Source organism: Rhineura floridana, chromosome 5 (assembly GCF_030035675.1).
Source record: "Rhineura floridana isolate rRhiFlo1 chromosome 5, rRhiFlo1.hap2, whole genome shotgun sequence".
Lineage (NCBI taxonomy): Eukaryota > Metazoa > Chordata > Lepidosauria > Squamata > Rhineuridae > Rhineura > Rhineura floridana.
Window position 1 is genome coordinate 172,195,992 of NC_084484.1, and position 14,448 is coordinate 172,210,439.

At 43.1% G+C, this 14,448-nt stretch overlaps 1 protein-coding gene across 2 annotated transcripts in view; it reads right to left on the reverse strand.

The window, feature by feature from the left end:
• Positions 1 to 14,448, reverse strand: part of LOC133385571 (glutamate carboxypeptidase 2-like) — a 58,728-nt gene that overhangs the window by 25,476 nt on the left and 18,804 nt on the right. For both annotated transcript variants that reach the window (XM_061628869.1, XM_061628870.1), the window contains exons 6-7: positions 12,811 to 12,997; positions 10,124 to 10,217 (exon numbers count right to left, since the gene is read on the reverse strand). In XM_061628869.1, the coding sequence (XP_061484853.1) occupies positions 10,124 to 10,217; positions 12,811 to 12,997 (281 nt within the window). The remainder of the gene's footprint in view (positions 1 to 10,123; positions 10,218 to 12,810; positions 12,998 to 14,448) is intronic.

A 14,448-nucleotide genomic window follows, 5' to 3' on the forward strand; every position in this document is an offset into this window, starting at 1 on the left:
AGTTTGTTAATGGTGCTGAGAGCTCATAGGAGACCCCCTATTCCCCTCACAGAGCTACAATTGCCAGAGGAACCTATGTGGATCTGCTGCTGAAAAGTGGCTCAGCCTTAAGTAATGCAGAATAGAGGGGGGTTTTTTAATTCTCATTTTTGCTTGTACTTAAGGAAATCTATAATATAAAAGTAGGTAATACAGATTAAGCAAAACCAAAGGGGGGTTGAAACAAAAAAGGTAACCTTATGATTCTGGTATTTATACAATTTCCAAACTTTCCATATAAGGGTAGAGGAGAAACCAAAGAGAATAACAGGATTACAACACACCATATAAACTACACAGTTGCACATTATATTGGACCTTGTTGTTCCAATACATAATAACTACAGATCATTTTTCAATGAAACTTTTACTTCCTTGTCTGCCTTCTCTATATTTAATAATGTCTGTCACTTCCAACATAAAAACTACATCCCATATCTTGCTCAACAAGTCTCTTAATAATGAAAGTTCTCTTTGTCTCCACTTATGGCTGATTGCCATCCTGGCTGGCTGTCGTTAAGTAGATAAACCATCATTTCTCAATCTTCTTTCACTACTTCATTTTTAAGATTTTTATCCCAGTCTGCTTCTGTGCTGGAATTGCTTTTTAATATGTTTTTAAAACTTTTTTTAAAACAATATGGTTTTTAGCCTTTTTTTTTAAAAAAAAAAAGTCTTCAAAACTTTTTTTTTAAAAAAAAGTTTTTAAAGTTGTTTTGTTTTAATGTATTTTAATGTCTGTTTTTATGATGTTTTAAAGTGTTTTTAGTGCTTTTGTTTGACGCCCTGGGCTCCTGCTGGGAGGAAAGGCAGGATATAAATCAAATAATCAAATAAATAATAGTAAATAAATAAATAATAAAGGTGGCCAAACAAAGTAACTATGGAATCAAGGGTTATTCTCCTGCCAATTTCCTTGATATTGTCCAGCACTGCTTCCCACAATTTTTAAGCTCCTCCAAAATACATCCCGAGTCAGCTCTTCTGCTTTAATATCTCCAGCATTTATCTTCCACTCCTGGATACGTGTAGCTTACTCTTGTAGGTGTTACGGCCCCTCCAAACACCCTTTTTATTGTTCATTCATGACTCTTCACGATTATTTTGTTCCTTTCTGTATGTTGATGAAGTATGTTTGATGAAACGTGACTTGTATATTTTCCTTTTACATGTAGTTCTACTTCTCCTTTTCATCTTCTTCAGGTGAGGCTGTCGATTTGCTGAACCGTTGCCTGGCCTCGACAATGGACTGGATGAGAGTTAACAAACTGAAGCTCAATCCAGACAAGACTGAGATGCTGTTGGTGGACGGGTTCTCTGATCGGATGGTGGATATATACCCTGTCCTGGACGGGGTTACACTCCCCCTAAAGGACCGGGTTCGTAGTCTGGGAGTCTTTTTAGACTCTTCCCTCTCACTTGAGGCTCAAGTAGCCTCGGTGGTTAGGAATGCGTTTTACCAACTTCGGTTGGTAGCCCAGCTACGTCCCTATTTGAGTAAAGAGGACCTTACATCAGTGGTACATGCTCTGGTAACCTCACGTTTGGATTACTGTAATGCGCTTTACGTAGGGCTACCTTTGAAGACAGTTCGGAAGCTACAACTAGTGCAAAATGCGGCGGCCAGATTGCTGACAAGGACCAAGCGGTCCGAGCATATAACACCTGTTCTGGCCAGCTTGCACTGGTTGCCAATATGTTTCCGGGCTAGATTCAAAGTGTTGGTATTAACCTATAAAGCCTTATACGGTGCGGGACCACGATACCTTGCGGAACGCCTCTTCCGATATGAACCGGCCCGTGCACTACGTTCTGCTACGAAGGCCCTCCTCCGGGTTCCAACTCACAGGGAGGCCCGGAGGGTGATGACAAGATCTAGGGCCTTCTCAGTGGTGGCCCCCGAACTATGGAACAGTCTCCCTGAGGAAGTACGCCTGGCGCCGACTCTGCTTTCCTTCCGGCGCCAGGTCAAAACCTTCCTATTCTCTGAAGCATTTTAAGTTACATTGATCTAATTTTAATAATGTTTATTGTATTGTTGATTGTATTTTAATATTATTTTGTTATTCATTGTATTTTTATACTATTTTATGTTCACCGCCCAGAGAGCTATCGCTAGTCGGGCGGTATATAAATTTAATAAATAATAAATAATAATAATAATAATAGTGAACTGTGGTAAGCTACAGTTCTGAGCAATAAAGATATTCATTCATTCTTTCATGATTATTGTGCTCATGATGCTATCAGGGCAGTTATAACAATCCCACTGTCAATGTCGTTTGCTCCTGCAAAGGTTTCAGGGGGTGCGTACTGCTTAGTTTTCAATTAGTGCACGTCCCGTAACTTCCTGCTGAGACACTGCAATTCGTTATACTGCAAATGTTCTGGTTTGTTTGGTTGGTCCCACTTTTGTTGCACTATAATGCCCATCCAGATGGCAATAACACGGTAACATTGGGGAAGCATCACAGAACACCCAATAAAGCAGAATGATGTGTGGACAGCCCAGTATGAACCCACCAATAATGCACATTGTTGTGCCAATGCTATGTTGCAGAATATGCCAACAAAAAACCCTTCAGTCCAGAGGGGCCCTTAGATACCATCTCAATAAGAGCTTATAGAAGCTTTCCTTAAGATTAACACAGGTAGTTTCTGATGGCACCAGCCACCATACCCATTTCTATGTTTTATCAGAAATTCCCCTTCCAAAATCCCATTTCCATGTACTCAGATAAGGGTTTTGCTGTCTTCTTGATTCTGAAAGTAGCTTATAAATTTCCCGCAACAAAATCTTCCTAGTGCAGAATGGTGCGCCTTTCGTACTGACAGAGCTGGGCCACTAAGAACACGTGTGACTGGTCTGAAAATACTGGCACTGATTCCCTATTAACTTCCAGGCTCAAGGTACTGGCTCAAGATAACAGCCGGAGACTTTCATATCTTCAGACTCATCTCCTCTCCTGTACCTCCCTGTTCCCCTACATCAGGGCTAGGGAACCTTTGGTCCTCCAGATGTTGTTAGACTACAAACAATGCTCCCATCATAAGTGACCATTCTTCCTGTTGGGGAGGTGGTTGATGAGAGCTGGGGTCCAATAACATCTAGAGGGCCTTGCCCTACATCATCAAATAAGGCCTTGTTCCACATTCCCTAGTGTTCTGATGCCAGAATTGCTAAAACATAGAGCGGGGCCTTTACAGTTGTGGCACCACTCTAATAGAGATCTCTCCCATATGATGATAAAGACATCTGCCTGTTTATGCTCCTTTTTGCCATCTGCAAAAAGAGAAAAAAAAATTATGTATACTAAACTGCTGAAGATATCCTCATTGTTACACAGGAGGACCATAGCTCAGCGGTAGAGCATCTGCTTTGCATACAGAAGGTCCCAGGTTCAATCCCCAGCATCTCCAGGTAGGGCTGGGAAAGACTCCCTGTCTGAAATCCTGGAGAGCCACTGAAAGTCAGTGTTGACAGTACTGAGCTAGAAGGATCAATAGGCTCATTCAGTAAAAAGGCAGCTTCCTATGTTCCTACGTGAAAATCAGTTTGGTGCAGTGGTCTGAGTGTCGGACTAGGACCTGGGAGACCGGGATTGAAATTCTCACTTGGCTACAAAGTTGACTGGGTGACCTTGGGTGAGTCAGTGCCTCTCAGCCTAACCTGCCTCACAGGGTTGTTGCAAGGATAATACGGAGAGAGGGTGAACCATGTACACCACCTTAAGACCCTTGGAGAAAAGTTGGGGGATATCAATGCAACAATTAAAACAGCTTTGTGGCTCAGTGGGGACTTGATCCTCGGAATTCCATATCCTGGCCACTGCACCACAAATGGACTGCCTTCAAGTCGATCCTGACTTATGGCAACCCTATGAATAGGGATTTCATGGTAAGCGGTATTCAGAGGGGGTTTACCATTGCCTCCCTCTGAGGCTAGCCCTCCCCAGCTGGCTAGGGCCCACTCAGCTTGCCACAGCTGCACAAGCCAGCCCCTTCCTTGTCCGCATCTGCCAGCTGGGGGGCAACTGGGCTCCTTGGGGCTCTGCAGCTTGCCCACGGCTGCACAGGTGGCAGGGCACGTAACCCCTGAGCCACTCACTGTGGGGGTGATCTTTAGCTGGCCCTTGACACCCAGGAGACACGAGCAGGGCTTTGAACTCACAGACTCTGGACTCCCAGCCAGGCTCTCCCCCCCACTGTGCTATAAATAAATGTTTTGTATGCTGAAGGCCCTAGATCCAATCTTCCTGGAGAGCTGCTGGCACTTAGTGCAGGCAGAATGAGGTTACATGGACCAAGGGCTTAATTTGGTATAAGGCAGCTTTTTATGTTGCTCAATTCTATTTCAAGCAACTGCAGAAATGAACTTTCCCTTGTTTCCAAATAATGACTAGCAGAAAATGATGATGAAGCCAACCTATCCTCCCACGACATCTTTCCACTTCTTACTATGCATAGCATTTTGCACAAGGCAGTCCCTTGCCACAGACCCTCCCTCCCTCTCATCAGCTGCCCGTCTAACACCTGGAGAGCTACCTGTATTAAGGGAAGGGTTATGAGTCTTTAATGGTACATTTGGAAACCATTTGCCCCCATTCCATATATATATATACATGTATCATCCTCTATAAAGATTGAAAGAAGTTTCTTCTTTAAATTGGCAAATAATTAGGTGTCAGAACAAATTAAACCAGAACTGTCACTAGAAACAAAATTGACGAAACTGAGGCTATCCTACTTTGGACACATAATGAGAAGACATGATTCACTAGAAAATACAATAATGCTAGGAAAAACAGAAGGGAGTAGAAAAAGAGGAAGACCAAACAAGAGATGGATTGATTCCATAAAGAAAGCCACAGACCTGAACTTACAAGATCTGAACAGGGTGGTTCATGATAGATGCTCTTGGAGGTCACTGATTCATAGGGTCGCCATGGGTTGTGATCGACTTGAAGGCACATAATACAAAATAGCCACATAGACGTAAACTGACAACATAGTCCAATGCATGTTTACTCAGAAATAAGTCCCACTGTGATCAACGTGCCTTACTCCTTAACAAGGATTGCAGCCAGGGGGGGGGGGGGAATGTCTGAGTGGCTGCGTCTGAGTTATAAAAAAAGAGAGGTGAGGGGGGAGAAGTTAAGCGATGAACCATACACATCCAGAGCCCCAGATTTTTCACACTGATAATAATGCCCATGCTTCAGTTAGGGAGAGGAAGAGGTGTTCCTTCAGAATATATCTGAGAACTTGATCTTTGACCAATGTTAAGGAATGTTTCCTCCCCTGCCCCCTCACATTTTGTTTTTGGCTCAGATCAAAGTTTCTGCATTTGTAAGACAAGGGAAAGAGGGGAAAGGCTGAAAAACATGTACCAGCACAGAGTGTTCCTTTAATTATTGTTTTCCACAGTGATCTCTCTTTTAAGAAGTTATTCTAAGACAAGGGCTATTTAAGTATTATTGTAGATAGCCTCCCTTAAGGTGGAGACTTTCTACAATATCCACATCCCACCCCACCCCACTAAATACACCTCCCCATCAATTAGTATTCAATATACACACACTTTCTGGTTGTGTAAACAGTTTAGTGTGATGTTTCTTAGAAAGGATCAAGATGGTCTCCCCTTCACCTCATGTTAAAATTGAAGGCACACTTCAGCTCTCATAATTCTTTAGACATTACGGGGCAAGTGGAAACTTTGACACACGGAAGCAGAATGAACGTAAGAACACAAGAAGAGCCTGCTGGATCAGGCCAGTGGCCCATGTAGTCCAGCAGCCCATCTAGTCCAGCATCCTAACCTCACAGTGGCCAACCAGATGCCCATGGGAAGCCCGCAAGCAGGACCTGAGTGCAAGAACACTCTCCTCTCCTGAGGCTTCCGGCAACTGGTTTTCAGAAACATACTGCCTCTGACTATGGTGGCAGAGCACAGCCATCATGGCTAGTAGCCACTGATAGCCTTATTCTCCATGAATTTGTCTAATATTCTTTTAAAGCCATCCAAGTTTTTGAAAGTCTAAGTACACTATGCCCACTGGATCATCTTTATCTATATGCTTGTTGACACTCTCAAATAATTCTAATAGGTTAGTGAAACAGGTCTTACCCTTGCAGAAGACATGCCAGCTCTGCTTCAGCAATGCTTGTATAAGCTTGGTTAATTTGTCTTTAATAATACTTTCTACCATTTTTCCCAGGACAGACATTAAGCTAACCAGCCTGTAGTGTGGATCCCTTTTTAAAGATTGGTGTTACATTGGTCACTTTCCAGTCCTCAGGTATGGAGGTGGATCTGAGGGACAAGCTACATATTTTTGTTAGAAGATCAGCAATTCCACGTTTGAGCTGCGAACTCTCAGGTGGATGCCATCAGGATCTGGTGATTTCTCAGTTTTTATTTTATCTGTTAAGCCTATAGAACTTCATTCCTCATCACCACTATTGGCCTCAGTTCCTGCAAATGTTAGTTCAGGGATCTGCCCTATATCCTCTGCTGTGAAGACTGATACAAAGAATTCATTTAGCTTCTCTGCAATCTACTTAACCTGCTTTAGCACACCTTTGACTCCCTTGTCATCCAAGGGTCCCATCGCCTCCCTAGGTGGTCTCCTGCTTTGAATGTATTTAAATAATTTTTTGCTGTTGGTTTTTATGTTCTTAGCAATGTGCTCCTCACTTAGCAATTGCTGCCCTGGGCTTCTGCTGGGAGGAAGGGCGGGATATAAATCAAATAATAATTTATTTATTTTTAGCATCCTTTATCGTCTGCTTTCATTTGTTTTGCCAGAGTTTGTGTTCCTTCTTATTTTCCTCATTTGGACAAGACTTCCATTTTTTTAAAGAAGCCTTCTTGCCTCTAATAGCTTATTTGACTCTGCTCATTAACCATGCTGGCATCTCTTGGCCCTGTTGGTATCTTTCCTGATCTGGGTATATACTCCAGCTGAGCTTCTATTATTGTGTTTTTTAAACAGCTCCCAAGCATTGGAGTGATTTGACCCTCCGGACTTTGTCTTTCAACTTTCTTTTTACTAATCTCCTCCATTTTTAGGAAGTCAAATGTGACTGTATTAGATTTTCTTAGGGATTGGCCATTTACATCCATGTTTAATTTAATAGCACTATGGTCACTGCTCCCAGTTGGCTCGACAACCCTTATATCTCACACCAGGTCCTGGGTGCCATTTAAGATTAAGTCCAGGGTCACCATCCCTCTGGTCAGTTCCATGACCAGCTGTTCTAGGGCACAGTCATTTCGGGTTTCTAGAAAGTTTGCTTCTTTGTCGTGACTGGTACGTAGCCAGTCTACATCAGGGTAGTTGAAGTCACCCATTACTACAACATTTCCTAGTTTGAATACTTCCTTGATTTCATTTTCTCATCTCAAGATCTCCCTGAGCATTTTGAATGGTGGGAGGGGGATGATAGAACGTCCCCAGTACTAAGTTACTCTTGGGGCATGGTGTCACCACCTACAACGATTCTGTGGAGGAGTCTGCCTCTTTTGGGGTTTCTAGCTTGCTGGATTCAATGCCCTCTTTCACATACAGAGTGACACCCCCTGCAATATGTCGTTCCCTGTCCTTCCATCATTTTATATCCAGGGATAACTGTGTCCCACTGGTTTTATCTGTTCCACCAGATTTCCATTATGCTCACTATATAAATGTTGTCCTCTAAGCACTCCAAGCACTCAAGTCCTCCTATTTTGGTTTGGAGGCTTCTAATTATTATTGGACACAGAATTCAGCTTCCTGAGAACCCTAGCTTTTTTTTTTTTTTTTAAGAAGACATGTTTCTGGTCCCTGTGATTGTGCAGATATATGATGTGCTTCAAAAAGTCTTGGCAATACCAGTAGAAATTTCAGAAGCTAGAGGGGTGACTGAGTGATGTTTCCAGTGGTTGCCGATGGGGTTTCAGTGACTCATTGCGTAACATCATGCTCCCGGAAAAATTATGCAATGCCATAAAAATGGCAAAGTTACCTAAAATAACATGCAAACCGAGTCCATCTACATGATCTACACAGGTTGCAGAATTTGCTTTTCTTAGAATTTGGATCGCCTGGGTGTAGATGATGAGGATGTGTGGCACATCCTGGATATACTGCAGCTGCTTTTTCATGTATTACTTCCTACATTTCCACTTTGGCACTGAATATGGTTTCCCAACATTTTGAGCAAATTGGAAGGCTGGAGACAAATGGTTGGCTGAAGACAAATGGTTGGCGAGTTAGTTCAAAACAACCTGCAGTTGATCCCCACCACATCACTGGTCCCTTGGGATTACCAAGGATCGCCCCTCCTCATTGCCCCCTTGGCAGCCAAGGCTGCTCCATGAAAGTGAATGGGGCACTGCCCCACCATCCCCAGTCCACCCTCACCTGCCTACCTTCTTACTTTCCACTGATCCAGGGGGTAGCGCTGCCTATCGGCTTCCTCCTCCTTAGTCTCTGTGTTGCTCTGGTAGAGAGCAGAAAGAAGGATGCAGGGAGGAGGATGGGGACAAAAGGAGAATTCTGCTTGTCGTTGGCTCTGGCTCCATCTCCTGTTGACCTCCCTGCCTTCTGCCCTGCCAGTCCCAATGGGCACCAGTCACCATCGCCCCTTGGGATGACCAGATCACAGTGCCACAATGAAGGGCAAAATCCCCATGTCAGGGTCAATATACCTGTGCCCCTTGCCTTCCCTTGACACCTGCTTCCCTTCCTGTCAATAGGGTGTTGGGAGTAAAGCACCAACGCTTGTGACAAGTAACTACTTGCTTGCTTGCTTGTTCTTCTCAGGCTTTACTTTCTCCCTCTTCCTTTTCCAGTCAGTCAGAGATAGCGTCTGAGAGTGCTAGCCTCATGGCTCTACACATGTATGTATGCCTGCAGTCAGAATGGCTTTATTTCCCGGCAGTAATAAAGCTGGTGTTTCTTTATTCTTTCAAACAACAGCCTTACAATTGCTGCCCTCTGCTGCAATATATACCAAACAGTCCTGGTCTTCCTTTCCATCCTTGACTACTTTCTCCCTGCCTTCTTCTTCCTCCATCCCCATGCCTCTCCAGTCTGCAACTCCCTCAATCCCCTCTTGTTCAGACCACTGCATAGTTTCCCCCCCCTTCAGTTTCCTTGTGCCTTGACTGATCCTGCATTTCCCTCTCCTTATGTTAGGAGTTAGATGAAACTGAGGTTATCATACTTTGGACACATAATGAGAAGACCTGATTCACTAGAAAAGACAATAATGCTGGGAAAAACAGAAGGGAATAGAAAAAGAGGAAGGCCAAACAAGAGATGAATTGATTCCATAAAGGAAGCCACAGACCTGAACTTGTGAGATCTGAACAGGGTGGCTTATGACAGATACTCTTGCAGGTCGATGATTCATAGGGTCACCATAAGTCGTAATCGACTTGAAGGCATATAACAACAACAAATGTTAGGAGCTACTTGGGATCTGTGAGCAGCTGCCTCATTTGGTGAGACCCAGAACTGCAGGTGGCAGTTTCTCAATGAAATACCTAAAGGCTCTGGATTGACTCCACCTACCCAGGCTGGCCCCTGGATCCTCCTGGGCAGGAAAGCGTACAGAGGAGCTTCCTGTTCTAGCTATCTGTACTTCCTTCCGTTTCCTCTTTCTCAGTTCATGATACATTCTGCGTCCTTCCTTCAACCTTCTTGCCTCTGGGCTCCATTTTGCCTAGCTTCCATATGTGTTATGTGAAACCTCACTCCTCAGTCTGCCCCTGAGTGAGATCTTAGTCCCAACCAAACTGCAAGTGTTCTCTTCCCTCACAGACTCTGGACTACAAGCTGTTGAGTTCCATGAGCAACTGAACCTTCTAAACAGCCACAAATCCTCAGCCAATCAGAGGCTATACTGTCACAAGCATAATACAATATAGATTGTACTAAGGGGCTTTCCAGCAATTCAGACAAATGAGTGATTTATTTGACTGCCATGAGCTGTAGTTAACTGCTGTGATTTAGGTCAGGACATGAAAACACCACTGCTTTAACATGTGATTACGGAATTGATTAAACCTGTAAATGTTATCACCGGATGTACTTGCCTCAGCAACCTCTCAGCATCACGATAACCAATGGGGTGGACAGGAATTTTTAAGTGGGCTGTTGCTTGGGCTTCATCATAGCGGTAGGCGTACTCTGAAGCAACGGGGGGAAAATTGCAAATCATTTATTTATTTATTAAATTTACATCCCGCCCTTCCTCCCAGAAGGAGCCCAGGCTGGCAAACAAAATCAATTTAAAACATTTTAAAAACAAAATATTTTAAAACATATTAAAACAAAATATTTTAAAACATATTAAAACAAAACATTTTAAAACATATTAAAACAAAACATCTTTAAAAGCATATTTTTTTAAAAAAAAATCTTTAAAAGCAATTTCAACACAGATGCAGACTGGGATAAGATCTCTATGTAAAAGGCTTGTTGAAAGAGGAAGGTGACAGTATTAATAACAATATTAATGACAATAATAATGACAATATTTCTTATTTATAAAGGGCTTCAAACTTCATGCCTGGTCCATGCTAGGTAAGTTAAAAGCAACAAACCCTGCCTGCAGGTTTTATACTCAAAAATAAATCACAAATGGTTTGACACTTGTCAATTTCATTAGTTTGCTCTGCTATCATTTCATGTGACATATTCCAAGACTTGACCTTAGTGCTGGAGATAGATTTCCAGGAGTGCTGTGCTGAACTCTGCACTGTAATTTCTAAAAACCTTTCTTCCTTTGTGAAAGTGATTTCCATTTTTCCATTGTCTTACCCCTTATATACCCAGTCAATCACTGCACTCTGCAGGTAAGGGCCTCCTGCAGATACCATATCATAAGAAAGTCCGTTCCGCACAACATAGGAAGCGGACCTTTAGTGTAGTGGCCCTTTGCAATTCCCTCCCATTAAATATTAGACAGGCGCCATCTCTGTTATCTTTTTGGAATCTACTGAAGACCTTCCTCTTCTGATAAGCCTTTTAAAGTAGAGACCTTTATTCCAGTCTACATCTGTGTTGGAATTGTTTTAAGATGTTTTAAATATTTTTTTATTATTTTATCACTTACGGTTCACCGTTCTAGGCTCGTTTTGGGAGGAAGGGCAGAATATACATTCCAATACTACTACAACTGCTACTACTATTAATACTACTACAACTGCTACTACTATTAATACTACTACAATGGATACTACTATTAATACTACTACTACAACTGCTACTATTAATACTACTACTACGGCTACTACTATTAATACTACTACAACTGCTACAACTATTAATGCTACTACAATGGATACTACTATTAATACTACTACTACAACTGCTACTATTAATACTACTACTACGGCTACTACTATTAATACTACTACAACTGCTACTACTATTAATGCTACTACAATGGATACTACTATTAATACTACTACTACAACTGCTACTATTAATGCTACTACTACTGCTACTACTACTAATACTACTACAACTGCTACTACTATTAATACTACTACTATTGATACTACTATTAATACTACTACTATGGCTACTACTATTAATACTACTACAACTGCTACTACTATTAATACTACTACTACGGCTACTACTATTACTGCTAATAATAATAATTTTCTGCTTCTTTCTCTGGACACTTTAGAATTTATTTATAATTTTGGTGGGCTTAACCTCTTATTGTGAGGTGGTCATGGGTATGTGTTTTTGTTCCCATTAAATATTTCTCCTGCATTCTGTAGCCTAACTAGCTGCTTGTGCTTCCTGATCTGAAAAATGCCCCACAAGCCAGGATCTCTGTGCTGAAACTAATGCACAATGGGATAGGAAGAGTAGGGGAGGAGCACTCAGTTCCACCACTCATTCACAACATCTTGAATAATGGTTTATGAATCCTCAAATGACTGTTCCAACCAGGCCAGGGTAGTTTTACACAATGTTCACTGTCATTGCTGGCCCCATAAAATCTCTATGCATTCTACTTACCTGGGGTGCTGAGAATAACCTAGAGCAAGAGAGGGGGATTTGAGCTGGCTGGTGGACCAGATGCTTATCTTTCCCACCCCCTGCAGGCCAACTTTGATGAGTGGGTGGAGCTAGCCAACTGTCAGTCACATGACATCACAGTAATGCCAGGCAGCACTTTTGTGCCTGCATGGGTCTGGTAGAGCACTTTGCAAAGCACTCTGCAAGATCAGACAATCAGACCTGATGCTCAGCCAATCGTGGGATCTTGCAAGGCGCTTTGCGCAGCTGAGCCATACATTTACCTACCCCGTGCATCATATATGATGTCAGGTGTAGGGCAGGTGGGCGTGGCTTGGCTGAAATGGGTTCCCCACTCCTGCTCTAGAATAAGGATGGGGAACCTGTAGTCCTCCAGATGTTGCTGGACCACAACTCCTATCATCCATGCCCATGCTGGCTGGGGCTGGTGGGAGTTGGAGTCCAACATCTGGAGGGCTTCTAGGTTCCCCATCCCTGCTCTAGAGCTCCCTGGCATTCCCTACCCCTGCATTCCCAAATTTCCCTTGGAAGAGGAATCACTGCTAATCCAGATTAAATCTGGGGTATAGTCCTTTTGTTAAAATCCAAGCTCTCCGTGATCCTTTCTAACAGATACCAGCTTATGGCACTGTACGACTGTTTCTCCAAACCTCTGACTATCCATATTTTAGAGTGTACTCCTGAGCTGCTTAGTTGATGGAGGGAATAAAGTACTGTTCACCTTTGGCTGGATATCCTGGAGTGAGGGGATCCCCAGCGCCATCTAGAATCAGCACGTTCCCACGCTGAGTTCCATCTCCAGGAAGATTCCAGCCTTCTGGGTAAGGGTCTACCCCGGGGGCACAAGAGTCAGCAGGGTCCGAGTACAAAATGACACCCTTGGCACCAGCCAGTTCAGCATTCTTGACCTGGGGGGGGGGGGAATCACATTGCTGTTGTAATCAGGCTGCTCTTTCATGCAAAGGTGAGAGATTGACTTCATATGGCAGAGTCTGGACTCTGGTAGCGTTGGAAGTGAGGCAAGAGCAACTCCTGTTTGGGTTCTTTGGTTTGTATTCCAGAAGGAAGACAGAGTTAGGGTCCTCCAGCTGGCTAGGCTCTTTACCTGTGCACTTGTCTACCTAGCTTCCTTCTGTTGTAAACTGATATGCTCAGGGAAGCTGAGCTGCCCCCCCCCTTCCTTTGTCTTTTTCGTCAGCCATCCAAGGAGAGAGGAGACATCTCTGTCTTTGCTCTCTCTCCTGAGCCATGAGGGCAATACTCAAGTCTGGGCATTGCGCCTCCAACTTAGTTAGTTAGTTAGAACTAGGTATGCCTTTCCCATCTACTGTGTATTTCTGTAAATAAAGTAGCTTTTCTTATTTTACTAAGTCTTAAGTCTCCATGGCGCAGAGTGGTAAGCGGCGGTAACGCAGCCGAAGCTCTGCTCACGGCCGGAGTTCGATTCCAATGGAAGGAGGAAGTCGAATCTCCGGTAAAAGGGGTCGAGGTCCACTCAGCCTTCCATCCATCCGTGGTCGGTAAAAGGAGTGCCCGGCATACGCTGGGGGGTAAAGAAAGGCCGGGCGGAACTGGCAATCCCACCCCATATATACGGTCTACCTAGTAAACATCGCAAGACGTCACCCTAAGAGTCAGAAACGACTCGCACTACAAGTGCGGGGACACCTTTACCTTTTAAGTCTCAGTGAACTAAATGCAAGCTAAAAGCCTGCTTCTAAGGTAAATACACACACTGGCACACATGCAGCTCAGACCGCTGAGGATTTCTGCATATATATACATATTTCCATAACAAATAGTTGCAGGAGATGGTCGAGTCTGTACCTCTGGGCCCAACCAAACACTACAGCAGTGTTAAGAAACTGTTATCCACTGAGCAACTGCCTTTTCTCATAGGCAACCTAATCTGCTGCCCTCATCTGTGGTGGAGTCACCAGTCTCCAGGGATTGACAAACCTGTCAATCTCAATTTTAGTTTATTATTTTTCCAGTCTTAAGTTCAGTTCTCCACATTTCTGCATCTTTCAAATAATAATAAAACATCCTCAAGAAAATTCATCAGTTTTGTACTGTACATTTCTCCTAATATATAAATTGTTGTACGCAATTTTGCCTGATATCCAAATTTTTGCAAGCAAATTTCCCTGATGTAATGCATTTTATGTTATTTTCACTAATATATGTATTTTTTGCACACTTCCCTTTAACGTACCTTTCTGGTACACTTCATTTGGTTTGAGTACCACATCACAAAATTCAGAGAAATGCGTATTTCGAAGGACAGCTGTGTTTCATAGCGCGCATCAGGTAGGTTGCATTAAAATTCTAACTGACTTGGAAGTGTTCCCCAGACCTT